This window comes from Moschus berezovskii, chromosome 27, assembly GCF_049115385.1.
Source record: "Moschus berezovskii isolate FMDL1 chromosome 27, NW_MosBer_1.0, whole genome shotgun sequence".
Taxonomy (NCBI): domain Eukaryota; kingdom Metazoa; phylum Chordata; class Mammalia; order Artiodactyla; family Moschidae; genus Moschus; species Moschus berezovskii.
In genome coordinates this window covers 891,873-919,288 of record NC_142486.1, presented here as the reverse complement: position 1 = coordinate 919,288, position 27,416 = coordinate 891,873, and the positions used below count along the sequence as shown (strand labels likewise).

The 27,416-nt window shown below is 67.6% G+C and overlaps 1 protein-coding gene across 4 annotated transcripts; it reads left to right on the top strand.

The window, feature by feature from the left end:
• The first annotated feature begins 3,054 nt into the window (after positions 1–3,054).
• On the top strand, positions 3,055–27,179 carry INTS1 (integrator complex subunit 1). Of its 4 annotated transcripts, none has more exons than XM_055410449.2 (47): positions 3,055–3,405; positions 4,040–4,330; positions 6,445–6,641; positions 6,748–6,885; positions 7,145–7,304; positions 7,415–7,520; positions 7,612–7,798; positions 7,899–8,044; positions 8,433–8,574; positions 8,788–8,964; positions 9,483–9,591; positions 10,158–10,278; positions 10,630–10,707; positions 11,292–11,449; positions 11,860–11,956; positions 12,413–12,504; positions 12,673–12,733; positions 13,196–13,393; positions 13,666–13,795; positions 13,998–14,177; positions 14,301–14,450; positions 14,764–14,943; positions 15,106–15,210; positions 15,976–16,143; positions 16,222–16,333; positions 17,087–17,248; positions 17,730–17,876; positions 18,035–18,133; positions 18,395–18,519; positions 18,778–19,032; positions 19,229–19,388; positions 19,592–19,732; positions 19,909–20,083; positions 20,161–20,284; positions 20,867–20,997; positions 21,409–21,496; positions 21,585–21,811; positions 21,893–22,016; positions 22,932–23,065; positions 23,364–23,556; positions 24,025–24,152; positions 24,401–24,513; positions 25,256–25,369; positions 26,175–26,245; positions 26,431–26,522; positions 26,636–26,745; positions 26,867–27,179. In XM_055410449.2, the coding sequence occupies exons 1-47, from the start codon at positions 3,348–3,350 to the stop codon at positions 26,980–26,982; spliced, it is 6,570 nt and encodes a 2,189-aa protein (XP_055266424.2). In that variant the 5' UTR covers positions 3,055–3,347; the 3' UTR covers positions 26,983–27,179. The 4 variants fall into 4 exon arrangements, with proteins under 4 accessions (XP_055266424.2, XP_055266422.2, XP_088689001.1 ...); XM_055410447.2 differs by having other exon boundaries at positions 20,789–20,997; XM_088832875.1 differs by having other exon boundaries at positions 7,415–7,521; positions 7,607–7,798.
• The last annotated feature ends 237 nt before the right edge of the window (positions 27,180–27,416 follow it).

Sequence of the window (27,416 nt, the reverse complement as noted above, 5' to 3'; positions counted from 1 at the left end):
TCTCTGCATCTGGGACTTGTCCAGAAAGTTCAGACAGGCAGGCTCCATTCCACAAGGGTCGGGTGCTATTCCTGGGGCCCAGACACCCAGGTGTGCGAGCTGCCAGGGCGGAGGCACCAGCAGGGGAATGGCCACCACCTGCCCCGGCGGGGGGAGCCCTGGAGGACTTCACGGAAGAAGGGGCCATGCTGGGAGGCTGGATTCTGAAGGAAGAAGAGGCTGTCCAGTGAGAAAGAGGTTGAAGTCCCAGGGAGAGGCCAGGGTGGTGACTGCCAGCCTGGACCGTGCCTGCCCCTCCTGGGACACAGAGGGAGGCTGGGGCCTGTGTGGCCCCCACGGGAGGAGCCGGGACAGCCCCGTGGGGCAGGCACGCTGCCTTTCATTCCCTAGTGGGAAACTTATCTGGGCCATTCACATATCAGTGAAATGAAGCACACAGAGAGGACAGCTTGTCTGGCTGTCCTGCCCCAGCCTGGCCCTGCTCGTAACCACGGGGAGCACTGGGTATGCTTCTTCCTAGACCGTTTCTGCCGTTAGATAGATGTGGTCACTTCCCACATCCTGACGCACGAATGGCCTCTTCCCCTCTGCTGCCGACGGGGCTGTTCCATCACAGGAGCCCTGCTTGGCGCTTCCGCAGCAGCTTCTGACAAGTGCATCGTCTGGACGCCCTGTGGCTGAGCTTACCGGTCCAGGCAGCTGGACCCCGGGCCTCCAAGAGGATCAACTTGGTGCTGGAATTCCTGCACATTTGGGGTCAGATCCTAGGAGCGCCGGCTGGGTCAGAGGTTGGGCACAGCTCACAGAATGAAGCTGTCGCTAGACTTCCCCCCCTCCAGGAGGGTCGTGCACTCACGTGGTGTGGGGGCGGCTGGCGCCCCGGGGGAAGGCCAGCATTGGCAGAGTCTCTGCCGGAACCTGGCCTTGGCGTGACGGCTCCCTGGGCCGTTTTCCCAGAGCCCCGCTGTCTGCAGCAGCCCGGCTCCCACTCAGGGGTTTGAGAAGGGGGCTTCCCCAGCACTGCCAGGGGCAGCCTTGACGGGGAGTGCTGGGCGTGCCGCCGGGAGTCAGATGCTGAGGGGTTTTCTTTGTTTGTTTGTTTCAATTTTTTACATTAATTCCTAATAGAAGAATAATTACACTACCGTATCGGGCACGGGTCCGCCGTAGGTGTACGCCCGTCCACCCACCTTGGCGGCCCACCTCCGACCCCGTCAGAGGGGCGTGTCTTGACCCGGCCGCCCGCCGCCCCGCCCGTCTCCCCTCCCGGAGGCGGCACCTCTCTCCTCACGGAGCGTCCCCCGCTTGCTCCACCGTCACCTTCACCGTCGTTACACCTAGGGCAGACGGGCCCCAAGGAAGCAAAACAGAGTCCGGCCCTCCCTGCAGCCTCTGCTGAGCCTTTGGCCCTCCTGCCCGGTCTCAGCAGACTGGCCCCCGCTCCCTGCACCTGGAGCTGCCGGCTCCCTGGTACCTTCCGGGGCTTGCCTGGCCCTATGGAGGGGGGGGCTCAAGGTCAGCCTCTCCGGTGTCGAGGGTCCCTGGAGAGCGGTCCTTCCTGCAGACGCCCCTGGGAACCTTTGGACCCTTGGCTTAGAACCTCAACACCCCAACTGCAACTAATGTTGTCGCAGCACAGGGAAAAGCGACCAGGACCCACCTCGCCCCAGGCGGGCAGCAGAGGCCCGGGGGAGCGGGGCGGGGCTGGTGGGGTCCGGGAAGGCCCCTCTCGGGCTGGGGCTGGGCTGTGAGAACCGCACATCTCTGCTCAGGGGGATCCCTGGCGGAGCGGTGGAGAAGAATCCGCGTGCCAATGCAGGGGACACGGGCTCGGTCCCTGGTCCGGGAAGACCCCACTCCCCGTGGAGCAGCTAAGCGTCTGCACCACAATTTCTGAAGCCCCTGCGCTCAGAAGCCCGTGCTCTGAGACAAAAGAAGCACCGAAGTGAGCCGCTCGCACCCCAAAACCGTAGGGAGCCCCCACTCGCCGCAGCTGGAGGGAAGCCCTCGCTGCAACGAAGGCCCAGCACAGACAAAAACAAATAAACTTAATTTTAAGAAACAAACAAGACACCACCTCTGCACAAACACCCTCACTCAGAGACGTGACCGAGACGAGCAGGGCTTCTAGCTGACGAACGTCCCAGGACGCCGCCTCTGTGTGCGTTCGGTCCAGCAATGTCCGGGCTGCGCAGAGCACTGGCTGTGCAGCCAGCACCCGCCCCCCTGGACCCCTTCCCCTGCAGGAGTCTCTCCGGGGTCGCAGCCCTTTCTCCGAACACCATCCTCGGGAGGAAGGCCGGTCCGGCGCTGGAGGGCAGACCCCCGGCTCTGACAGCCGCCGGCAGCTGTTCCGGGGCGTCCACAGCGACCTCCATGCGCAGGTGTTCACCTGAGCCCTCCCGCTCTGCGCCCTTCGAAGCTCAGCGCTGCGCCCGCTGCGGCGGTTCAAACCCGCGCCCGGCTTCCTTCTCGGCGACGCCGCCTGTCCGACGCGCGCCGCGCCCTTCCCACGGCGGCCTCGTCCTGCGCGGGGCCCTCCGCTCCGCCTGCAAGCGGGGCGCCCTCTGCGCGTGGCCGGGGGCCGCCTGGCTGTCACCCGGTCCCCGGCCCTGGTTAGGAGGCGGGGACGGCGTGCAGACCCCCGGCAAGAGCAGCGCGTGCGGGTCGCCGGGGCCCGCACGCAGCGCGCGGTTGGCGACCGCGTCCTCAGCGCCGAGCGGGCCCAGCCCCGGCCGCCAGGCTCCCTCCTAGAGCCCCCAGCGGACCCCGCAACCCGCCCTTCGGCCCACGGGCGGGACAGCGCTCGGACGGCCCAGCCCGCGCGGGGAGCGGCCCAGGCCCCCTTCCGCGCTGTGGGTCCTTGGGCTCCAGGCGCACCACGGGCCTCTGCACCCGGGAGCGCGCGGCGGACCCCGCCTCCCCTCGCAGGCGGCACCGGCCTCCCGCCGCCAGGGGGCGCCGCAGGCGCCGCGGACCCGCTCACCGGCCCACCCTGCTGCCCCGCCCCTCGCCATTTTGCTTCCGGGTGCTCCGGAAGTCGGGGTCGGAGGACGGCTTCCGGTTCCGGGCGGCGGTACCCGGGCGCCGCTGCGATGGGCCCCTGTCGATCTCACTAAAGGGACGGGGCCACCTCTGCAGGAGAGACGGAGCCTCCCGGGATCCCGGGCGGAAAGGCGGGGTCGCGCGGCCGCTTCAGGAGTCGCTGCCCGCGGCGCGGCGGAGCGTTCGCCCCGGGCCGCAGGCCCAGGCCGCAATGAATGGGCGAGCGGCGCGCTGCTGACTAGCGCCGGTCTTCCCCGCAGTGCGGCGTCGGCAGCGCGGAGCGGCGAGCGCTCGGCGGCAGCATGAACCGGGCCAAGCCCGCCACTGTCCGCAGGCCCAGCGCGGCGGCTAAGCCTTCGGGTGCGCTGCCTCTCCCCGCGGCACGCGGCGCTGCGCCCTCGGGTCCGCGGCTTTGTTTCCCCGAGCCGATCGCGGTGCCCAGGAATGCGGTCTCGGACAGCAGCCCTTGGTCCCGGCGGCCCTGGGAGCCCCGGGGCGGGGGTGTGGGACCGCCGCCGCCGCCCTCTCGACCCAGGCCGTCTCGTTGGTCTGTGCATCCGAGGCCGTGGACAGCAGCCCAGGAGTCTCTGGCGGGAGGAGGGGCGGCACAAACGCAGGGGCTGACAGCAGGCCGGAGCCAGCCTGGCCCCCGACCCGCGCTTCGCTCCCTCTAGCTGAGTGGCCTTGGGCGCTTCCCTTGACTCCTCTGTGCCTGGTGGTTCTCAACCTGTAAAGTGAGGTTAATGGTGCCTGTTTCAGAAACTTGTTGAGGGTGAAGGGAACGGATGCCGTTCAGCTGGAAACGGCCTGGTCTGCAGTCAGCGCCGTGTGACTGTCCGTTGTTGCTCACTGTCCAGTCCCAGCACTGCTGTGGACTTCTGGGTGTCTTTACACCTCCCCCAACCGTAGTTGAATCCCCATGGAACTCGTGGGAGGTTGTTCTGGGATACCCTTTCCACCTAGCTGCTGTGTGAAGGTGCATGTCCCTCTGCAGGTCACCCTCCACCAGGAGACTTCATTGCTCTGGGCTCTAAGGGTCAGACCACTGAATCAAAAACAGCCTCCACCCTGCTGAAGCCTGCTCCTTCTGGCCTGCCCTCGGAGCGGAAGCGCGATGCTGCGGCTGCGTTGGCGGGTGCCTCAGCCCTGCCGGGGCTCACCAAGCGCCCCAAACTCTCCTCCACGCCCCCGTTGAGTGCCCTGGGACGCCTGGCTGAAGCTGCGGTTGCAGAGAAGCGTGCCATCTCTCCCTCGATTAAAGAGCCATCCGTGGTCCCGATTGAAGGTAAAGACGGCCTCTGGACGACCCCCAGAGAGCACAGCCCCTGCCTCGTCAATGCCCCCGGGTTCAGAAAGGCCACTTCCAGGTTTAGCCGTATAGGCTCTTTGGAGAATGGAGGACAGGAGTCAGCTGTGAGTTTGTTTTTCAGAGCATCTCTCATAGGGCCGCCTTCACCTCACCTCTGCCTCAGACTGACAGTGACAGGAGGTGCGTATGTCACTCAGGACAAGATGGCCCACGTCGATCTGGGGCCCGAAGGTACTGCTGCCAAGTGTGCGCCTCCGCGGCCCTCTCTCTGTGGAGCAGACAGAGCCGTGCAGGGGCCTCCTGCAGGGGAAAGCCTTGTACGGATTTCTGTCGGCCCTGCTCCGGGGCTGGAGCCGGCGTGAGCCTGATGCCCTCCTGGAGGGCTACCTGCTCCTGTCCTCGGGGAACAGGCTCACTCTCTTGTTCCCTTGCTGGTCTGATGTGTTTTCCGAGGCCATGTCTGTGACAGTCTTCTCTGAGCGCAGGGAGTCCAGGGCAGCGCAGACAGATAGGTGCTCTCCTTGGGAGCTGTGCGTCTCGTGAGTACCCTGTCCACCCAGGAGGAGGTGGTTTGTGCTGCCTCAGCCCTCTTCCCAGTTCCTAACAATGCAGAGTTTACCTGCTTGTTTTTTATTTCTTAGCTGATGAGGTATCATGATAGCGTTAAGCTTATCCAAGAGCCCACTGTCTATACAGAAGCTGTTAGTTCTGAACCTGACATTCCCTTGTTTTTCTGTAGATCGGGTCTGTTTAACGTCACTCTAGTCCCAGGTGTTAAAGTGTACGGGTGCTCACGTGGCAGTGGGGGAGAGGGAAGGTCCATCGGGAACCGGGGAGGGAGGAGGCCCGTCGGGGACTGTGGCGGGAAACAGAGCCTGAAAGGCTGGCTGGGATTTGACTGGCAGTGCGGGGCTAGGAGAGGAGCTGTGGCGTGGCGGCCTTTGTGCTGGTGGAGGGACCCGTGCTCGAGGAAGGGCTGGGGCTGCACTGAGCAGTGGTGAGACCGAGGTGGAGGCCGCCTCGGATCCCCGGCTCGGGGTCCCTCCCTGGCAGCTGGGCAGGTCAGTGCTGGGAGCATTTGAGGGGCCAAGTCCCAACTCAGGCCACAGCTCTGTCCTCACTGGCCGTGCATTGGTTTTACCATCATACGAGTCCCAGGTGAGGTGGCTTTGAAGGTTACGTGGAGTATGGTTATGAAAGGCATATTACAAATGAAACACATTTAGCAAAACAGAAGAGGCTGAGTTCAGCTACTTCATGGCGTCTGGTGCTTGGAGTATCTCCACGGCCAAGACCTTCCGAGCTCCACCACCTGTCCTGCCTGTTTGTCTTTTTCCCTGGCACATGGAAATCACTTGGAGAGTGTCGGTTAACCTCTGTCCTCCATGCATCTGAGTCAGAAATCCGTCGTGTCACCATCACTTGGGTATCTAGAAACACAGTCCTAAAAAACCTCTTGAGTCAGAGAAGAAATCACAGTGGAAGTGAGAGAGTAGGTGGCCCCGAGTGATGGCAAGTGCAGCACAGATCAGACGTGGGTGGAGCCGAGCCTGGCCCAGGGGGCCCTCAGAGGTAGGGGGCAGGGTTGGGGGCCTCCGATCCCATCAGAGAAGGAAGGTGGGGGCCAGGATGCCCGAGGAGGTAGCAGGAGGGAAATAGCAGAGGGCAGCTGCGTGGAGGGAGAGTCAGAGCCCTCGGCGGGCTCTCTCAGAGAGACAGGGAGACCGCGCAGGAGCGGCCGCGGTGGAGGAGGAGGCCACAGGTGGCGCCCCGCCGGGTTGCTCAGAAGCTTAGAAAAAAGGACCAATTTGAAGAGAAAGAGATGTTCCTAGGCCAGGTTGGGTGCAGCGAGAGGGCTCTGGCAGTGCCTGGTGGATCCTGCACGGCCCCTCCTGGGCCTGGTCACTCCCAGGGGTCAGGTGACCCCTGCTCTGCACAGCCCGGCTGCCCGCCCTGGGGACCTGTGGTTGTGGCTCCGCCCCAGGCCCTCAGTCAGGTCCCTGGAGGTCGCCCTTGGCAGCCCCTGGCCTGGGGCCCCACGGGGCGGTCTCTCTTGGGGCTGCCCGCCTGACTGGCCGTCCCCCCGGCAGTGCCGCCCACGGTGCTGCTGGATGAGATCGAGGCGGCCGAGCTGGAGGGCAACGATGACCGGCTGGAGGGCGTGCTGTGCGGGGCTGTGAAGCAGCTGAGGGTGACGCGGGCCAAGCCGGACAGCGTCCTGTACCTCAGCCTCATGTACCTGGCAAAGATGAAGCCCAACATCTTCTCTACGGAGGGCGTCATTGAGGTGAGGCCCGCCCCCTCCTGTGCAGGGGTGGGGGGGCGGGGTGGGGCGGGGCCACGCCGCCTCCCGCCTCCACACGGGCCTCCCACCTCCACCGCGTCTCCCGCAGGCCCTGTGCAGCCTCTTGCGGCGGGACGCCTCCATCAACTTCAAGGCCAAGGGGAACAGCCTGGTGTCTGTGCTGGCCTGCAATCTCCTCATGGCTGCGTATGAGGAGGACGAGAACTGGCCCGAGATCTTCGTCAAGGTGAGCAGCCTCTCCCAGGTGATCACTGTTGGTGAAGGGGTCAGAGGGCCGCGATCGGGGCGAGGGGACCGCTGGACCACCAGGGGGTTAAAGGCATCTGAGCCCCAAGGGCTGCGTGTGGCAACCCAGGGCATCTCCTCTCCTGAGCTGCCGGCTGCGAAGGGGCAGCCGGGGCCTGGGGAGGCTCCCAGCTCGCTCCTGCCCACACGCAGGGGGACGCAGTAGAGGGCAGGCTGAGGCTCAGGCTCCGTCCTTGCAGGTGTACATCGAAGATTCCCTGGGGGAGCGGATCTGGGTGGACAGCCAGCACTGCAGGACCTTCGTGGACAACATCCAGACGGCCTTCAACACCAAGATGCCCCCCAAGAGTGTGCTCCTGCAGGGGGAGGCGGGGCGTGGCGGAGGGGACCTCAGTGCTGGTGAGATCCCCCTCCCCCCGTCACTCGCAGCTGGGCTGGGGTTCCCCGTGGGAGGGGCCCGGGCATGCGGCGCCTGGGGAGCTGGTGTCCATGAGGCGCTCCTTCTGCAGGGAGCAGCCCGCACCCGTCCCTCACAGAGGAAGAGGACAGCCAGACGGAGCTCCTGATCGCCGAGGAGAAGCTCAGCCCCGAGCAGGAGGGCCAGCTCATGCCCAGGTAGGTGTGCTGCGCGCCCCAACCCGCGCGGCCCGGGAGAGCCCCCCTCGCGCCTGCTTTCCTGCCCGCTGCCGTCCCCCCTCTGGCCTAGGTACGAGGAGCTGGCGGAGAGCGTGGAGGAGTATGTCCTGGACGTGCTGCGCGACCAGCTCAACCGGCGGCAGCCCATCGACAGCGTCTCGCGGAACCTCCTACGGCTGCTCACGTCCACCTGCGGCTACAAGGAGGTGCGGCTGATGACGGTGCAGAAGCTGGAGATGTGGCTGCAGAACCCCAAGGTGAGGGCGCGCGGGTACGCGCACGGATACGCGCACGCGGGCCCTTCCGGCGCCTGAGGCCGCGGGGCTGACGGCGTTTCCCCATCCCCGCCCCCCGCAGCTGACGCGGCCCGCCCAGGACCTGCTCATGTCCGTGTGCATGAACTGCAGCACGCATGGCGCCGAGGACATGGATGTCATCTCCCACCTGATCAAGATCCGCCTCAAGCCCAAGGTCCTGCTCAACCACTACATGCTCTGCATCAGGTGTGCGGGGGGCGGGGCCTGGGGCAGCCGCGGGCGGGGCCGCTGGGGGGGCGTCGGGGGCGCCGGCGGCGGGCGGCAGGGGCGCGGGGCCGCCGGGGGGTGTGGGGGATTGTTGGGGGCGCGGGCGGCAGGGGCGCGGGCCGCCGGGGGCCGTGGGGGATCGTGGGGGGCGCCGGCAGCGGGTGGCAGGGGTGCGGGGCCGCCGGGGGATGTGGGGGAGGCGTTGGGGGTTGCCGGGGGGCGGGGCTGCCGGGGGGTGTGGGGGAGGCATCAGGGGCGCCGGAGGCGGGCGGCAGGGGCGCTGAGCCGCCGGGGGCCGTGGGGGATTGTGGAGGGTGCCGGCGCCGAGCGGCAGCCTCCGGATCTCCCTCTGCTCGGTCGCGCCCAGGGAGCTGCTGAACGCGCACAAGGACAACCTTGGCACCACCATCAAGTTTGTGGTCTTCAACGAGCTCTCCAACGCGCGGAACCCCAACAACATGCAGATCCTGTACACCGTGCTGCAGCACAGCTCCGAGCTGGCGCCCAAGGTGGGGCCCTGGGACCCTGCCCCGGGGCCCGGCTGGAGGAGAGCGTGTGTGAGGAGGCCCTGGCGGTGCAGCAGCAGCCGCTGGGGCCGGCCCCACAGTCTGTGGGGCGCGGGGTCTCCGGGCAGGCCTCCTGCTGGCCCGTGAGAATGAGAGCGGCGGGGGCCGCGTGGCCTGGGGCGGGCCGCCGGCAGCTCCCGCGCTCTTCCTCCCCAGTTCCTGGCCATGGTGTTCCAGGACCTGCTGACCAACAAGGACGACTACCTGCGGGCCTCGCGGGCCCTGCTGCGCGAGATCATCAAGCAGACCAAGCATGAGATCAACTTCCAGGCCTTCTGCCTCGGGCTCATGCAGGAGCGCAAGGAGCCCCAGTACCTGGACATGGAGTTCAAGGTGCACACAGCTCTGCCACTGGCCGCTTCCCCCGGCGGCCTCTGGGCGGGGTGTGGGGATGGGGCAGCTGTGTCTGGTGTGAGCAGACCGACGGCACCCCCAGGGCCGGGGGTCTGCTCAGGGTGAATTTTAGGGGGTTTGGGGAGGTGGGAAGGGCCTCCGGAGAATAGGACTTGGGGCCAAGGGTGGCGGATCTCAAGTGCCACATGAGCAGGTCAGCAGATAGCCCGTGGGGGTCCTGTTCTCCAGAGGGTAGCTCAGTCCAGCTCTGTGGGCTGAACCTACCCCTATGGCCCGACCTGGCTTTGCTGTGGCCGGTTCTTGGTCCCTAGCCTCCTGCCGTCCAGCTGGACGTGTGGGGGTTGGGGGTGTGTAGGGGGGAGACAGGGATGTGGACCCGCTGAGCTGAGCCAGGCTGGGCCAGGAGGGGCTGCCCTGTCGTGGGGGGTTGGGGGAGACGGACATGGACCCGCTGAGCTGGGCCGGGCCGGGCTGGACGGGGCTGCCCTGTCGTGCAGGAGCGCTTTGTGGTGCATGTCACGGACGTGCTGGCCGTGTCCATGATGCTCGGCATCACCGCCCAGGTGAAGGAGGCTGGCGTCGCCTGGGACAAAGGAGAGAAGAAGAGTGAGGAGCTGGGGGTGGGCTGCCTGCTGCGGGGGGCTCTCCTGGTGGGGAGGCGGCCTTGGGTGGGAGAAGGGGGCTCTGCTCTGAGTGTGGGCCTGGGGCAGGAGGGTCACAGCTGCAGCTCGGCTCCTGGAGTCCCAGGAGCTTCTGAAACTGCTGGTTCCTACTCTGTCCAGGGGGAGGGGGAGAGCAACAGCTCCCAGCCCAGGGTCGCCCTCTGCTGGTTTGCTTGTGGGGGTCCTGGTGCCTTTGGGCTGGGGGGGTAGTGTGGGGGGCAGGGCAGCGGTGTCTGGGTCAGCCTGCTCTGGGTCATTACTGACCCTGGAAAGGGTTGACTGCAAGGCCCTTTAAGCGATTGGCTGGAAGGACACTTGGAATTTCAGGGTTTCAGTTCCCTGAGGTGTCCGCAACCCTGGAGGACGGTGTGCTCTGAGCCTTGCTCCAGCCTCTCGGCCCCGCCCCGTCTCGGCCCTGCCACTCTGTGGAGGTCTCAGGGAGCTTGTGCCGCCCAGGTCTTCGTGCGCGTGGCTGCCGTGCAGGCGCAGTAACTGTTTCCTCCTCCCCAGACCTCGAGGTGCTGCGCTCCTTCCAGAACCAGATCGCCGCGATCCAGCGGGACGCCGTGTGGTGGCTGCACACTGTCGTGCCCTCTATCAGCAAGCTCGCCCCCAAGGACTACGTGCACTGGTGCGGCCAGCTCTGCCCCGCTCTTGGGGCTCACTGGTGACGAGTGACAGGGCTCCTCCCCGGTGACAGGTCACTAGCTGGTGCCAGGCTCTCAGAGACCAGAGGGCCAGTGGGCAGCAGCCAACACCTTGCGGTGTCTGATCTTCCGGCAGAGCCTCGGGGAGGCGGGGTCCTGTCTGGTTGGGGTGGGGAGCCCCCTGTTGGGAGGGGCCCATAGCCTGCCAGCCTCCCCAGGCCTCGCTGCAGGGCCAGGAGCCGGGCCATCCCTTTGCACACAGGCTTCCCTGCCCATGGGGACTGATGGGGTGGGGGAGCCCAGGGGCCCACCCTGACGTCTCTCCCGCCCTGCAGCCTCCACAAGGTTCTCTTCACGGAGCAGCCCGAGACCTACTACAAATGGGACAACTGGCCGCCCGAGAGTGACCGCAAGTGAGCAGACCGGCTGGGGGAGCGGGGCTGGCACCGAGGCCGGGCAGGCAGCCGGCAGTCTTGGGGGTCACTGGCCCTGTGCCCACACCCTGTGCCGCCTTCCCACGGCTGCACTGTCTGTAGTCTCCTGCGCCCTCCCGGGTGCTCGGCTGGTCAGGGGCCCCCGAGACGTCCCCGGTCCCCACCCCTCGTGTCCAGCAGCGCACACACATATCCTGTCTCTGCCCTCACCAGTCCCCGAGCCAGGTCACCCTCCCCGACCTTCCGACAGGTCGCTCCCCTCTGTTGCCTCTTTGGGCCCCACCGCAGGGTCAGCATGCTCCCCTCACACCTGCCCGAGCCCCGCCCCTGTCTGGGAGCACGGCTTGGGGGCGGAGCTGGCCTGTGAGCCCCCCGAGGCTGGGTTTCCACTCACAGCCCTCCGCGGGACTACAGGGCCCGGTCCACACGGGCATCAGGCACAAGTGACCGCAGGAAGGGTGGGCGGTGCTCCCTCTGTGCCCAGACGAGACTGGAGCTGGGGCTTCCCCTGACCTGGAGGTGGGCAGCTCCCACGAGCCCGCCTCTGCCCACTCTGCCCGCAGCTTCTTCCTCCGCCTCTGCTCGGAGGTGCCCATCTTGGAGGACACGCTGATGCGCATCCTGGTCATTGGGCTCTCACGGGAGCTCCCACTGGGCCCCGCCGATGCCATGGAACTGGCCGACCACCTGGTGAAGCGGGCTGCGGCCGTGCAGGCTGATGGTGAGGGCCTCCTGCCGTCGGCTCCCCTCCCCGCAACCGCCCGGGCCTCTGTGTGTTTTCTGCACGGTGGACCGGACCGGAGCGTCTGTGCCCCGCCTCCCCGAAGGGCCGCGGGAGGCGTGACGCAGAGCAGCCCCCTTCTGGAGCAGGTGTCTCACTGCTGGTGGGCCTGGGCCAGCCTGCAGCGTAGGGGGGCTCGCTGTTCCCCTGCCCTCCCTGGCGCATCTGCTGCACCCTCGAGCACCGCGCGGTGCAGACGTGCCCTGGCACCCCGGGGCTCCTGTGGCAGCGTGTCCCGCGCCTGCATTGTCCCCACCCCACCTGCTCCGTGTCCCCGCTCCCGGACGTCCGCGGCCCGAGTCCGGGTGGTACGTCCACCGAGGGACCCGCTTGTGGCTCTTGCGTTTCAGACGTGGACGTGCTGAAGGTGGAGCGAGTGCAGCTGATCGACGCCGTTCTGAACCTGTGCACCTACCACCACCCTGAGAATATCCAGCTCCCGCCAGGGTGAGGCCCCGGCACCCGGGTCCCCCGAATGCCCCCCGTTCTCTCCTCGGCCCGCGTCACTGTGCTGCTTAGTTCCTGTGTGTGAGCTAGGCAGTTCACGCCCCGTTTCCTCCGCACTGGTCGCAGTGCAGTTTGTTTGCCGTGTGCGTCACTGGTTTACGGTTGTGGTGGGTGGTCTCAGCGCACCCGCAGGGCCCCGCAGCTGTCGTCTGTGTGACCTGACAGCGTCATCCCTCCAAGAAGCCTCTTCCCATCCACTGGCGCGTCCCTCCACTTCCCTGCAAACACACACAGCCGTCAGACACCACGAATCCTATAGCTTGGACGTTTTACATCTGAGATGCAGTGTCTGGGTGGTCGCTCACAGGATGTGTGTGCTGTTGCTGCTTGGGTCTGGACCCGTCCGCCTCTTGGACCTCGGGTGCCGAGGCTGAGCTGTGGACACTTTGGTTCCAGGTACCAGCCTCCGAACCTGGCCATCTCCACCCTGTACTGGAAGGCGTGGCCCCTCCTGCTGGTGGTCGCTGCGTTCAACCCGGAGAACATTGGTGAGCGCCCCCTGCCCTGCCACCCCACCTCAGCCAGCCACAGCCACCTGAGCCTGTGTGGGCCTCGCCTCTCCTGAACATCCCGCTCGTCGGGCCGGGGGGCAGAGCTGGGCTGGGGGCTGGGCTTCGGGCGGGGGTCCCGCTGCCACCTGTCGCCTTGCCCCCTAGGCCTGGCCGCCTGGGAAGAGTACCCCACGCTTAAGATGCTCATGGAGATGGCGATGACCAAGTGAGTCGCTTGCCGCCGCACAGGGCCAGGACGTGGGGGCTCGGTCACATTCAGAACGTGTGTCGGGGGTGCCAGCCCTCGGCCCCGGAGGGCGCCTGTGTTTCTGAAGGGGGAGTCGGCCTGGGTGCCTGTGTCGGACCACCTGGCCCAGTGGCAGGGGTCTTGCGCGGCCCTCCCGCACAGTCCGCTCTGCAGTTGTGGAGGCACCACCGTGCGGGCGTGTGGAAGGAGAGGGTGGCCGCGGTGGGCTCTGAGGGACCCCCGCGCCCTCACCGAGCTCTGGCTGTGGCCGTGCTGCCGACGGGCCCCCAGAGGCCTTCCTCAGTCTGAAGGCTGCAGCCGCGCCTGGGCCGGGGCGGGGGGGGGGGGGGGGGGGGGGCGGCGTCGCTGTGGGCTCTGACCCCTGCTCGTGAGCGCCACCTGGGGGCGGCACGACGACAGGCCCCTGTTCCCTGGTCCCAGCAACTACTCGTACCCGCCGTGCACGCTGACGGACGAGGAGAGCCGCACCGAGATGATCAACCGGGAGCTGCAGGTCTCGCAGCGGGAGAAGCAGGAGATCCTGGCGTTCGAGGGGCACCTGGCCGCCGCCTCCACGCGGCAAACGATCACGGAGAGCAGTAGCCTGCTGCTGTCCCAGCTCACCAGCCTCGAGCCCCAGTGCGTGCGGTGCGCGGCGCGGGGCCAGCCAGCCTGGCGGCCGGGCACAAGGGGCAGCCGGGCCTGGGGGGCAGGGGTGGGGTCTGATGGGAGGCCAGGCCACACTGTGGGTGAAGCCAAGAGCCCCTGAGGCCAGGCTGAGGGGAAGAGCCACGGGCTTGCTGGAGGATGGGCAGCTGGCTGCAGGTGGGAGGCAGGTAGGTGCCCCCCCCACTCAGCTGGGGGCACTGCACTTGCTGCTTTGACACACGCGTGTCACCTGGCGCTCTCAGAGGGCCGCCCCGGAGACCTCCGCCTCACATCCTGGACCAGGTGAAAGGCCTCAACCAGTCCCTGCGCCTGGGGCACCTGCTGTGTCGGAGCCGGAACCCTGACTTCCTCCTCAACATCATCCAGAGGCAGGTAAGTCCCCCCGAGGCTGCGGGGGGCCCTGGCATTAGATGAGACCGTGGGCTGGAGGTCACGCCTGGAGACCAGGCCCCTCAGCGATGGCTCTGGGGTGCAGAGAGCAGCCTTGGGAGTCCCACGGGTGGCGGGCAGTTGCGGGGTGGGGGAGCGGCAGCGGGACTGGCGAGAAAGAGCCATGTTCCTGCCGCCCGCCCAGGCCTCCTCGCAGTCCATGCCCTGGCTGGCCGACCTGGTGCAGTCCAGCGAGGGCTCCCTGGATGTGCTGCCCGTGCAGTGCCTGTGCGAGTTCCTGCTGCATGACGCGGCTGACGAGCCCGCCTCGGGCGGGGAGGAGGAGGAGGGTGAGAGCAAGGAGCAGAAGGCCAGGAAGCGGCAGGTCAGTGCCTACCTGGGGCCCACACGCCCGCCCTGACCCCATCTCCTGACCCCACCCCCCTTCCCCAGGTCCCACGCGCCCTCCCTGACCCTGTCTCCTGATCCCCAACCCCCGTCCCCACAGAGGCAGCAGAAGCAGAAGCAGCTGCTGGGCCGCCTGCAGGACCTGCTGCTGGGCCCCAAGGCGGACGAGCAGACCACGTGTGAGGTGCTGGACTACTTCCTGCGGCGACTGGGCTCCTCCCAGGTGGCCGCCAGGGTGCTGGCCATGAAGGTGAGGGGGCCAGGCCCTCTGCTCCCCTGGCACGGTTGTCTTTTCTGTTAAAACGACCGTTTTTCTCACCGGGACTTCACCGGAAGAGACTATCGGAAAAGGCCAGGGCAGTACTGTGCAGACACTGGGTCCTGTCCTGCCCGGGCCCTTCCCGCTCTGGGGTGACTGGAAGTGTCCCGGGGGCGGCCCCTGTCCATCCTGCTGCCTCCCCGAGGCGCTGGCGCTGGGCTCCTGGGGAGCCGGCCCTCTGTCGTGGCAGCTCTGCTGGGCTGGAGGGAGCCGACAGCCCCAGAGCCGGCGTGTCCGCTTGCAGGGCCTGTCCCTGGTGCTCTCGGAGAGCAGCCTGCGGGACGGGGAGGAGAAGGAGCCACCCCTGGAGGAGGACTCGGGTGACGCGGACGCGCTGCAGGGCTACCAGTGGCTGCTGCGTGACCTGCCCCGGCTGCCGCTGTTCGAGAGCGTGAGGAGCACCACGGCGCTGGCGCTGCAGCAGGTGCGGGCGGGGGCGGGGCACCAACAGGGAGGGCGGGGGCGGGGAGGGTGGGGGTGGGGCGGCGCAGGGGGAAGGCGCGGGGCGGGGCCAGCCAGGACAGGAGAAGCTGGGTGGAGGCGGCCCAGGGGCCATCCTGGCTGCTCACACAGCCCCCCTCCGCAGGCCATCCACATGGAGACCGACCCGCAGACCATCAGCGCCTACCTGGTCTACCTGTCCCAGCACACGCCCGTGGAGGAACAGGGCCAGCACAGCGACCTGGCCCTGGTGAGGGGGCAGGGATAGGGGAGCTTGTGACCCAGCCTGGGCAGCAGGTCCACACCTTGGTTCCGAGCCCCAAGTGCCAAGCTGCCTCGGCAGGGACCTTCTGTCCAGAGCAGGAGTCGAGGGCAGGAGCCCCCCGTGTCTTACCTCTGTGACTCTGGGCCAGAGAGGTGTGGTGTGGCCAGCCTGGGAAGCGGAGGGGCTCTGAGCCGGGCACGGGCCTGTGTTCTCCCGCGGCCTGCTCTTTCACGGCGTCTTTCTCCTGACCTTGCTTTCTGTGAGCTTGTCGGCTGACAGAGCGGGGGTCCTGAAGGCCGCAGGTCCTTGTTGAGGGAGTGAGTGGAGGGACTGGCTGAGGACTGGGGTTGGTGGGCAGTGGAATTCTGTCCAAGCCTGGGTTCTTGCCGAGTGGCCGGCGGCCTCTGCCTTCCCAGTGGTCTAGGGGCCAGCCTGCCCCGTCACTTCTGCCGATTGCAAGTAGACGCGTGTCTGGCTGTGGGCAGGCGGCTTCTCCCTGTGGGTCCTGAGACGCCTGTGTTCCCGTCACTCCCTCCTTTCCACGGGGCCAGCCCTCTCCAGCTCACCGCCCGCGTGTTTGAGGGGGCTGCACATGGGGCCACCTCTGTCGTCGGCGTCCTGGCCGGTGTTGCGGTGGCTGTGCCGAATGGGGAGCGGCGTCGGGTGGCCTTGGATGGGGATGGGCCGGTGGCCGGGTGTGACGGGAGGAGAGCCCGAGCCACTGACCCTGCCCCCTGCCCGGTCCTCCAGGACGTGGCCCGGCTCATCGTGGAGCGTTCCACCATCATGTCTCACCTCTTCTCCAAGCGCTCCTGCCCCGCGGAGTCAGACGTGGTACTGGCGGCCCTGCTGTCCATCTTCTCCCGCTACGTGCAGCGCATGCGCAAGAGCAAGGAGGGCGAAGAGGTCTACAGCTGGGTAAGGGGGTGGCGCCCTGCCAGGCCCCGCCCAGCGCTGCGCCCCGCCTCGGCTTCTCACCGCGCCCTCTCCCTCCAGTCGGAGTCGCAGGACCAGGTCTTCCTGCGCTGGAGCAGCGGGGAGACGGCCACCATGCACATTCTGGTGGTTCACGCCATGGTCATCCTCCTGACTCTGGGCCCGCCCCGCGGTGAGCAGGCTGCGGGGGTGGGGCCGGGTCTCCCGTGGAGGCAGCCGGTCCTCCTGGGGAGCGCGTGAACCTCTCCGTGGCGGGACTCCTCAGGTCCAGGCGCGGTCCCATCGTCCTGAGATGCGCGTGGGTGCTGCTGGACACCTGGGGCTGCCCCTCCTCCTGCCGGGTTTCTGGAGATGGAGATGTCCACAGGGCTGCCCACTGAGGGGCCGCGGGTCCCCGCCATAGGCCTGTGCGTGGCCCTTGACCCGCTGGCCAGGGGCTGTGTCCAGAGCTGGCTGATCCTCTGGCCGCCTGAAACCTCCCGGCCCGGCAGCTTCTCCATCCCTTCTGTGGGAATGAAGGTGTGGGTGGCTCTGCGTCTTGTGTCCAGGGAGGCGGCCTTATGCTTGTCTGGCCTGCTGGCTGCCCAGGGCTTTGTGGAGATGAGGGTGGGAAGAAGCTGGTTCTGCCAAGCCCACAGAGCCCAGCGTATGTGCTGGTCCCGGCCTCACCCAGTTTCTGGGGGGCCTGGCCGGCTCCCTGCACTTCGGTTTCCTTGACTGAGGGGAGAGTACAGCGGTTGTGAGGATTAGATAAGCCCGCCCCTTGAAGCCTCTGTTGCCAGTCACACTCACTTTTGGTAGACCTCCCCCAGCTCTGTTCCTCAGCAGCCCCAGCTTCCCTTGTAAACTGGGGACATGCTGGCCTCAGCCTTCAGCCTGAGGTCGCAGAGCAGCCACGGTGCTGACTGCACCATCTCTCCTGAAGCTGGTGATAGCGAGTTCCAGGCCCTGCTGGACATCTGGTTCCCGGAGAAGAAGCCACTGCCCACGGCCTTCCTGGTGGACACATCGGAGGAGGCGCTGCTGCTGCCCGACTGGCTGAAGCTGCGTATGATCCGCTCAGAGGTCCCGCGGCTGGTGGACGCTGGTACTGCCCGGGGGGACGGCCTGGGGAGGGGGACGCCTGTACTGCCAGGGGCGGGGATGCCGGTACTGCCCAGGGGGGACACTGGTATGGCCCAGGGGGACTGGTCCTCGCCTCTCACTACAGGCCATTGCCAAGGAGAGAGGGCAGCTCGGGGCCTCTGGCAGGTTCTGGGGCGTCCGTTATTCGGTTTGTGTCTAGATCCTTCAGGGAGCTGACGCTGCCTGCAAGCTCTTATGGCCTTACAAGGCCCAGAGAGAATGGGGTGCTGGAGGAGAGAGGGAGGCAGTGGTCTGGACTATGGGGGCTGGGGCAGCCTGCAGGGAGGAGGAGGGTTGCCCAACAGCTGGGGAGGCCGGGCAGGTTGGGGGCGAGTTGGTTTGGGAAACACAGAGAGGACACACTTGGGCGAGTCTGATGCGGGGTGGGGGCTGTCGTCCGGCACTGCGCCTGCCCGCCGGCCGCTGAGGGGAGCTGCCCACAGCCCTGCAGGACCTGGAGCCGCAGCAACTGCTGCTGTTCGTGCAGTCCTTCGGCATCCCCGTGTCCAGCATGAGCAAGCTGCTGCAGTACCTGGACCAGGCCGTGGCCCATGACCCCCAGACCCTGGAGCAGAACATCATGGACAAGAGTGAGTGCCAGGCCTGGCCGAATGCCCCGCCTGGGGTTCCGAGCGGACGGCCACCTCAGACACCGCTTGCCGGTCCCGGGGAGGCGTGGGGATCTCCGGGCGCTGTGGGGAGGAGCCCTCCTCCCTGACCGTCTGGGTTACCCGCGGTGTCCCCGCAGACTATATGGCGCACCTGGTGGAGGTCCAGCATGAGCGCGGGGCGTCCGGAGGCCAGACTTTCCACTCGCTGCTCACAGCCTCCCTGCCTGCCCGGCGAGGTACCCATGCCCTGCCCCCGAGTCCCCACACACGGCCGCTCAGGCAGCATCTGTCCCGCATCCCCTTCCAATAGTGGCTTCTGTACCTTATAGGCTTCAGGAGCCCTGGTGAGGCTGGGGTCCTGGGTGAGAGCTCTCAGTAGGGCCCGTGAGCTGCTCCTCTGTGGGCGGCGGGCCCCAGGTGAGCCTGGCTTTGGTTGGCAGGGTCCTGGTGAAGCAGTGAGGAGGCTTCTCACTGACGCCGCCCCTCCTTCCCTGCAGACAGCGCAGAGGCATCGAAACCCAAAAGCAGCCCGGAGCAGCCGCCGGGCCAGGGCAGGACCCGGGCCGTGACGCAGGTGCGAGTGCTGGGCCCGGAGGACGACCTGGCCGGCTTGCTCCTGCAGGTATGGGCCCCCTTGTCCCTCCACCCTCACCCATGGGCCTGGGCTTCCTGGGCACAGTGACAGGTGCTGCAGAGCACATGTGTCGTTTCCCAGCTGACAGACTTGCACACATGTGTGTGCACAGGTCCACACGTGCTCTCCAGGGCCTGTTGCTTTGGGCCCCTGTCCCCAGCCCACGGCCCCCTCCACACGCCCGCCTGGAGAGTGTGGTGGATTAGGGTGGCCGCTGCTGGCCTGATGGCCCCCTTCTCTGCGCAGATCTTCCCACTGAGCCCGGGCCCGCGGTGGCAGAGTTCCAGCGCACGCCCTGCTGCCCTGGCACTGCAGCAGGCCCTGGGCCGGGAGCTGGCGCGAGTCCGCCAGGGGAGCCCCGAGGTGCCAGGCGTCGCTGTGCGCCTCCTGCAGGCCCTCGCCACCCTGCTGAGCTCCCCGCATGGCGGGGCCCTGGCCCTGGCCATGCACCGCAGCCACGTCCTCGCCTGCCCCCTGATGCGCCAGCTCTGCCAGTACCAGGTGGGTCGCGGGTGGGCCGCGCCCGCCCCATCCACACCTGCGTGCGTGCTCGCCCCGTCATGCATCTTTGTGGTCACTGGGAGGAGCTGCACACGGGCTCTCGCCGGCGGAGGCTGGGGCGCTCACGGGGCGCTTCTCTGCGGCGGGTGGGTTCCCAGGGTCTGGCCCTGTCTGAGCTGTGCCCCGCCCACCCCAGCGCTGCGCGCCCCAGGACACTGGCTTCTCGTCGCTCTTTCTCAAAGTGCTCGTGCAGGCCCTGCAGTGGCTGGACGACCCCTCCGTGGAGGCTGGGCCCCTGCAGGCCCAGCTCAGGCTATTCGCTGCCCAGTGCTCAGCGCGGCGCCGTATCAGCAACGGTGAGGCGGGGCTCCCAGGCTCTGCCGCTGCATTGAGGGGCCTGTTCCCGGCGGGGCCCCAACAGCATTGGGGGGTGTGGCCCAGTGGTTAAGAGGGCCGGAGCCCAGGGGCGGCCCCTCGGGGAGGGGAGTGTGTGTGGGAGCCGAGGGGGTCATGCCTGGGGTCCTGGCGGGAGTCCCGCTGGTCATATGCTCCTCTGCAGTGCGGAGCGGGTTCCTGCACCTGGCAGAGGCCCTGACATTCCGCGGGGACCCGGAAGCGGTCAGCTCCACCGTGCGTGCCATCGTGGCCACCCTCAAGTCTGGGGAGCAGTGTGACGTGGAGCCTGAGCTCATCAGCAAAGGTATCCGGGTCGCAGGTTCCACTAAGACCCCCTTGCCACTCCAGAGTCCCTCTGCCCGGTACCCCCAGGAGAATAGAATCCTGGGGGTGGGGCTGTCTGTCCTGGAGTTGGGGCTGTCTGTCCTAGAGTCGGGCATGCCCTGGGCCTGTGTGACAGGCGCCCCCTCTCCCCCACAGTCCTCCGGGGTTTGATCGAGGCAAGGTCACCTCACTTGGAGGAGCTGCTAGCCGCGCTCTTCTCCACTGCGTCCGCCGTCCCGGCCTCGGGGCCCGTGGCGGTGGTCAGCTCGCTGCTGCTGCCAGAGAAGGAGGAGCCCCTGGTCCCAGGGAAGCAGGATGCCGACAGCTGCAGGTGAGCCGGCGGAGCTGTGGTTGGGCCTGGGGCAGCCCCGGGTGGCTGTGTCTGACCCCCCACCCCCTTCCCTGCAGCCAGGAGGCAGTGCGCCTGGGGCCCTGCTCAGGGCTGCTTGTCGACTGGCTGGAGATGCTGGACCCCGAGGTGGTCGGCAGCTGTCCCGACCTTCAGCAGAGGCTGCTCTTCTCCCGGGGCAAGGTGGGCCTCGCCGGGCAGGCATGTGCTCTTCCTGTTGGTTCTGGCAGGCCCCAGGCTGGAGTTTCATCGGCCAGACAGATCCCGAGTGTGCTGAACCAGTCGCCACGACCGGCCCGATCTGGTCACAGAGGCGGGAGGGCAGGGGCGGGGTTGGTCCCTGTGGGTCCAGGTCCTTGCAGGACGCTGGAGGGAGAGTGGAGCCCAGCTCTCCTGACGAGGGGTGGAGCCCGTATCAGGGCCCTTCTGGCCGTGGGAAGATGAAGAAACGCTGACCGGCACTGGGGAGGGGCTGTGTGACCCCTGTCCCTGTTCCTGCCCTGAGCTGGCGGGTCTGTACTTCTGAGGGTGCGGGTCACACTCCCGCGCCCACAGCACTGCTTGTGTGTCCCCGTCTCTGAGAGGTGGGTTCAGTTCAGCCCACATTTAATCTGCGGAGTGACCCGCCAGCCTGGAGGCCCTGCCCTGAAGCATCGGCTGCTCTCTGCCCTGTGCTGCCTCCCGCAGGCTGCCCGCCGTCCACTGACCCCACTCGCCAGAGCTGGGCAAACCGGCAGAGACCAACCCAGGTTTCCTCCGTCCCAGGGCAAAGGCCACCCTGGCCCCCAGGTGCCATCTTTCCGTCCCTACCTGCTGGCCCTGCTCACACACCAGTCCAGCTGGTCCACGCTGCACCAGTGCATCCGCATCCTGCTGGGCAGGGGCCGGGAACAGAGGTGAGCGCCCGCCACCCAACAGGTCGGCTCCTGCCTTGTCACCACGGACATGGTGAGGCCCCAGGGTGCCGTGTGGAGCCGCCCAGTGCAGAGCTGCTCTGGGAGCCTGGCCCGGGGGATCTGGCCCAGCTCCACCCCGGCCCCCTCAGGAGCTGGCTCTCTGGCCCGGGCGGCCCTGCTCTGGGTGGCCAGTCACCTGTGCTCCAGTCACGGTGAAGGGCTGTTGTCTGTGCTGCATGGCTGCAAGCGAGGGGCGGGTGGGGGCAGGGCTGGACGAGGTCGGGCGGGTGGCCCACGTTCTCCACAGCCAGCCGGGGTCCCAGCTGACAGGGGTCGTCTTGCCCGTCGCCTCCGCCTCCCTCCGCCCAGAGTCACGCTTCCTGCTGGGTCTGGCCTCCCCACCTCCTCCAGGTTTGACCCCTCGGCCTCCCTTGACTTCCTCTGGGCCTGCATCCACGTCCCTCGGATCTGGCAGGGCAGGGACCAGCGCACCCCGCAGGCAGGTTTGGGGTGTCTTCTGCCTGGAGGGCGGGGTGGTCTGGGTACGGCCATCCCGCGTGGGGCTGACCGACGGTGTCCGACTACAGAAGCGGCGGGAGGAGCTGGTGCTGCGGGTGCAGCCGGCGGAGCTCGTGGGGCTAGTGGAGCTGATCCTGGCCGAGGCGGAGGCGCGCAGCCAGGACGGGGACGCAGGTGCCTGCGGGCTGCTCCAGGCGCGGCTGCCCCTGCTGCTGAGCTGCTGCCGTGGCGGCGACGAAGGCATCAGGAAGGTGACGGCACACTTGACGGGCTGCGTGCAGCAGTGGGGCAACAGGTGAGGGCCCGCCCGTCTCAGACCATGCGAGGGGGATGGGGCTGCCCCGGCCACGTGGCCACCATGTCTGCTCTCCCACAGCGTGCTGGGCAGATGCAGCCGCGACCTGCTGGTGCAGCTCTACCTGCAGCGGCCGGACTTGCGGGTGCCCCTGCCCGATGTCCTGCTGCATAGCCAAGGGGCCACCGGCAGCAGTGTCTGCAAGGTAAGGCCTGACGGGCTGCTCCAGGCACCTGGGTCCTTTGCTTGGGAGTAGGAACCCAGACCGGGAGGTAGGGAAGTGCTTTTTCTTAGAACTTGGTGAGTGTGGATGGAGTGTCTGAGGGCGGAGCCTACCCTGCCACCCTCTCCTGTCTGACCTCTTGGAGGGTCCTTCCTCCTCCAGGAAGTCCTCCAGGTGTGGAGCAGAGCAGAGTGGGTGTCCCCCCGTGTCCCCTCACTCCCTGATGGGGACTGCTAAGAACCGCAGGCTGCACGATGCGTGTGATGACGTCTCCTGTGCCCCAGCCCTGGCTCTGTGCCCCACGTCAGTGGGCTCTCTGTGGGCGTGGTGACTTCAGAGCTGCCGTGCTGGGCGCGTGTAGACAGCGGGTCCCTTCCTGGCTGCCTGCCTCTCCCACCTGCCTGGCGTGGGTCCTCCGTGTTCAGCGTCTGCCTTCCCTTCCTTTCAGCGGTGTGGGGGGCATGTGGTCTGGCGGGTCTCCCTGCCATACTCACCTTCCCTGGGCAGGGCCCTGAGTCAGATCTGCCTCTGGCCCTGCGTCTCGGGAGGAGGAGGGAGCGATATTTCTCTCGCTGTGCTTGCTTTCCTTCGTGTGGGTTCCATGTTTCACACACGTGAAGTTAAGCTTTACCTGTGAGGTTGCTCTTTCTCACCTGAGATAGTTCGGGTCTTCTGTCTGCGGGGAGCGGCTGACGTCACACCGTGTGCTGAGGTTGGCCGGGAGCTCCGGCTACAGCCAGCTTGATCCTCTGAAGCCCCAGAAAGCAGGGGGGGCAGGTTTCTCTGGGACACCGCGAGGGTCCTCAGGGACCGTGCCAGGGCCTCGGGGCTGATCCCGGTGGGCAGCTGCGCGTGAAGGCTGTGGGGGCCCTGGCCCTGACCCCCTGCCCCTCTCAGCTGGACGGCCTCATCCACCGCTTCATCACCCTCCTGGCGGACACCAGCGACTCCCGGGCGTCCGAGAGCCGAGTGGCTGACGCCAGCATGGCCTGTCGGAAGCTGGCGGTGGCCCACCCCCTCCTGCTGCTGAGGTACCGCCTGGCCTTGCGGCCTTGTGTCTCCCCACCCCCAGCCAGGGGCGGGCCCCACACCTGGCGTTCCTGCAAGAACGGGCTCTGCGGCGGTCATCCTGGGGGCGGTCAGGGCCGGAGGCCGCTTGCTGACAAACCGAGCCTGGGGGGCGGGCGGGGCCGGGCGCGTCAGTCCAGAGGCTGTGAGCCTCGCGGTGGGCATCCGCGGGCTGGGGGTGGTCTCGGTCCCAGCAGATGAGGTCTCCGAGGGGAGGGGCTGGGGGACGCCCGGGACCAGGCAGCTCTGGCTTGGCCGCAGGCACCTGCCTATGATCGCCGCCCTTCTGCACGGCCGCACGCACCTCAACTTCCAGGAGTTCCGGCAGCAGAACCACCTGACCTTCTTCATGCACGTGCTGGGGGTCCTGGAGCTGCTGCAGCCCCAGGTGTTCCAGAGCGAGCACCAGGGGGCGCTGTGGGACTGCCTGCTCTCCTTCGTGCGCCTGCTGCGGGTGGGTGCCCGCCCCGCCCCCGCGCCCGCAGGGCCACGCCCCCACCGTCCCAGGCCCCGCCCCACCGTCCCAGGCCACGCCCCCATTCCGAATTCTCTCCCCGGTCGGTCTGTCTGCCTGCTCCCCCAACCGCAGAGGGCTCGATCCTCCTGACCAGGACTGGGGGTCTGTCCCCCAGAGGCCGCTGGGTGAGGGCAGACGCGGCTCCAGGGAGCCCTGCAGGAGAGCGGAGCCCCGGGCTGCAGGGGGACAGCGGCAGGGCCAGGCCCCCAGCTGGCCCCTTACGTGGGGAGCCCCTGTGGGGCGTGGGCCGCGGCCACTTCTGAGCCTCAGGGATCCAGCAGAGGTCGGCGCCTGGTGGTGTCCAGCCTGCGCTGTGAGGCTCCAGGAGGGGTGCGAGCAGGACGGGGCCACGGCCTCCGTCGGGGGCAGCCCGGGCTCAGCGCTGCCTCGTGGTGCCCTTTGCAGAACTACAGGAAGTCCTCCCGCCACCTGGTGCCTTTCGCCAGCAAGTTCGTGCGGTTCACCCACAAGTACATCAGCTGCAGCCCGGCGGCCGCCATCGCCTTCCTACAGAAGCACCTGAGCGTGCTGCAGTGAGTGTGCCCCCGTCGGGGCTGTCTAGGCCGGTGTCCAACCTGGCGGGGCTCAGGGCTGGGAGGTCCCAGGGCCGTGGTGCCCGGGACACAGATGCTGGGTCTGCGCCAGGGCCGTCCTGAGCTGGCTCCCTCCTCCCTGGCCTCCTGAGCCCCCTATCCCCATGCTGCTCAGGCACAGCCTTGGCCCGCCCACCCCCCCGTGTGGCCCTCACGCAGACCTTGTCTCCCCACCTTTGTCCCCCTAGTGACCTGTCCCTTGACAGCAGCGACCTGGTGATGCTTAAGTCGCTCCTGGCAGGGCTCAGCCTTCCCAGCAGGGACGGCGGGGCCGACCGGGCCCTGGACGAGGAGGGTGAGGGTGAGTGGGGCTGGGCTTCTGCTGGGTGGGGGGCGCGCTGGACTGCCCTGGGTGTTCCTGGGGCGTCGTTGGCCCTGGTTCTGACACGCACACAGCCCCGGGTGGTGCTGTGGCCCACGTGGCCTCCAGCACCCGCCTTCTGGGACCAGCCGGGTCCTCTGTTCCCCTGCCTGGCGGCATCCACGTTCCTGCCCCCATTCCGTGGCCCCCACCGCTCCAGCGGTGACCGGCGCCTGCGGCAGCGTGTCCAGCAAGTGGTGGGTTCGTGAGTGGGCTGAGGACCCGGGACCAATCTGGTGGTGGCTCTTCACGGCCATCCTGCCCCAGTTTTGCCCTGTTGTTGGTGCTGAGTGTGACTCTCAGCCATCCACCGACACGCCTGGCACAGTGCTGTGCACAGTGGTACCTTAATTGAGCACCTGCTGTGTGCACGGCAGCAGCAGGGAGTGCGTGGCTCTGGGGAGAAGCGTGTGTCTCCTAGGCGGCCCCCGGCAGGCTCGTGGTCTCATCGCAGTCACTGAGCACCCGCTGTGTGTCGGCGCTGTGCCCAGCCTGGGCAGGGCCGCGTCTTCAGGGATCTGTGACTCCAGATGCTGCTCAGCAGCGTTCTCCCCTCCACACCAGGATCCTGTGCCCACAGCATTGAGTGTGTCTGGGCCGCACAGGCCCTCTGCGGCTGGTGGCCGGGGGTGAGCCATCCTGTCCCCCCACCCCTGACTGGCACTGGTTTCCTGTCTCGCAGACGAGAGCTCGGCCGGCTCCCTGCCTCTAGTCAGCGTCTACATCTTCACCCCTCTGACTGCAGCCGAGATGGCTCCCTACATGAAGAGGCTGTCCCGGGGCCAGACGGTTGAGGGTAAGTTAGCAGGGCATGGGCCCTCCAGGACGGGGTGCCCCCATGGTGGGTAGTGGTTCCCATTCTGTCCCTGCGGTCCTGGGTCCCAAAGCAGCCCTGGCTGTCCTGGCTTCTTCTGGGGGGCATCCGGAAGACGGCAGGGCCCCTGGGGAGGCTGGGAGAGCTGGGTCTTTGCTTATAGTGGGGGTGGGGCATGGACGGGGTTGGAGGAGGAAGCTGGAGACCAGGGTGGGGGCGTGGGGGTTGCCCTGCTGGCCAGTGTTCTTGGGGAACCCTCTGGAGTCCCTGTGGACACCAAGGAAGGGAGGCCAGGCGAGGAGCTGGCTGGCAGCCCCTGGTCCCCTCCCGGGGAGCTGAGCCCGGGTGGCCCCTGCAGGTGGGCAGGGCAGTGTGTCTGCAGCGTGACTCTGAGGCGGCCAGGAACACGGTACACATGCAGATCCCAGGCCCCGCAGACCTGGAGGAGGGTCTTGGGGAGCGTGCACCTCCTGGTCGATCCCAAACCAGAGGTGCTGTCCCGGTGGAGTCGGGAAGGTGGCAGAACCCCAGTGCTTGGCGTCCCAAGGTGCTGGGGGCTCCCCGGCCTGAGTGAGCGCTGAGGCGGCGTGGAGGGTCCCAGGAGGCTCGGGTGCCTTGTTCTGAGCAGCCATACTGCACCCAGGACCCTGGGGTCTTGGCCAGGCTGGGATCACTGCCCGGCCGGTGTGGAGAGGGCAGCAGGCTGGCCCTGGACTCCACCCCCACCTCCAGGTTGCTGGGGTGGGGGGAACACAGCTCCGTCACACACGCCCTCTGCCCGACTTAGATCTGCTGGAGGTCCTGAGTGACGTGGACGAGATGTCCCGGCGGAGACCCGAGATCCTGGGCTTCTTCTCGGTGCGGAGCGGCCGCAGGCCCCAGGGGCCTGGGGCGGGAGGCACAGCCACCCCCACCCCCCTTCCTGCGGGGGCAGGGTGCATCACCATCCAGCCCGGAACTGAGGCGGCTCAGGGAGGGGGCTCAGGGCTGGGGGAGTGGGGTCCCCGGCGGGGGTGGCCGCGCTGACACGCCTTCTCCTGCAGACCAGCCTGCAGCGGCTCATGAGCTCAGCCGAGGACTCCTGCCGCAGCCTGGCCTTCAGCCTGGCCCTGCGCGCCATCCAGAACAACCCTGGGTGAGCCGGCGTCCCCGCAGGGCTGGGGTTGTGAGGGACCGAGGGGCCTCAGCCATCCTGGCTCGGGGTAGGGGTGGAGGGGTGGGGCTCCCCTGAACTCGTGGCTTTTTCAGCATCGCAGCTGACTTCCTGCCCACATTCATGTACTGCCTGGGCAGCCGGGACTTCGAGGTGGTGCAGACGGCGCTGAGGAACCTGCCCGAGTACACCCTCCTCTGCCAAGGTCAGTCTGCTGCCCCCGGGGGCCTTGGTCCTCCGGCCAGGAGCAAGAACGGGCAGAGGCTCCGCTCCCGAGAGCGCCCGGGGGAAGGGGGCAGCGCTGACAGGACCTCCTCTGCCCGCAGAGCACGCGGCCGTGTTGCTGCACCGAGCCTTCCTGGTGGGCATGTACGGCCAGACAGACACCAGCCCCCAGATCTCCGAGGCCCTGAGGATCCTGCGCTTGGAGGCCGTGATGTGAGCCAAGCTTCGGGACCACCAAGGCGGGCCGCACAGCGCTTGGAGCCCACGCCCAGGGTCCCGGCCAGCAGTGGGGGCCACCCGCCCCAGAGGCTGTCCCGCCTGCGGGTGCTGGGGGCGTAGCTGGGGGAGGGGCGCTGATATTTTGCAGATCGTGGCACAGATCTGGGTTCAAATGAAACGTGCTGAATTCCCTGATCCCGCTGTCTGTGTGGTTTCCGGACAACTGGTGGGGGGGATTCGGGGGAAGTAAGTGGGAGCCGGGAGCCTGGCCCAGCCGGCTGGCCCCGGGGGGGCACGGGGGCTGTCTATCTGGAGACAGGAGGCCCCCTGCCTTGGCACAGTCCTGGCCCTCTAGCCAGCTCTCTTTTTCTGGCAGCACTGGGGGAAGAGAGACGACGGTGCCCAGGCACCCCCTGCCCATGGGCCTGGCCT

Coding starts and splice junctions, on each gene's coding strand:
- INTS1 (XM_088832874.1), top strand. CDS start 3,348: ATGAACCGGGCCAAGCCCGCCACTGTCCGCAGGCCCAGCGCGGCGGCT. Junction 6,886..7,144: donor GGCCCGAGATCTTCGTCAAG/GTGAGCAGCCTC, acceptor CCGTCCTTGCAG/GTGTACATCGAAGATTCCCT. Junction 12,505..12,672: donor GTTCAACCCGGAGAACATTG/GTGAGCGCCCCC, acceptor CTTGCCCCCTAG/GCCTGGCCGCCTGGGAAGAG.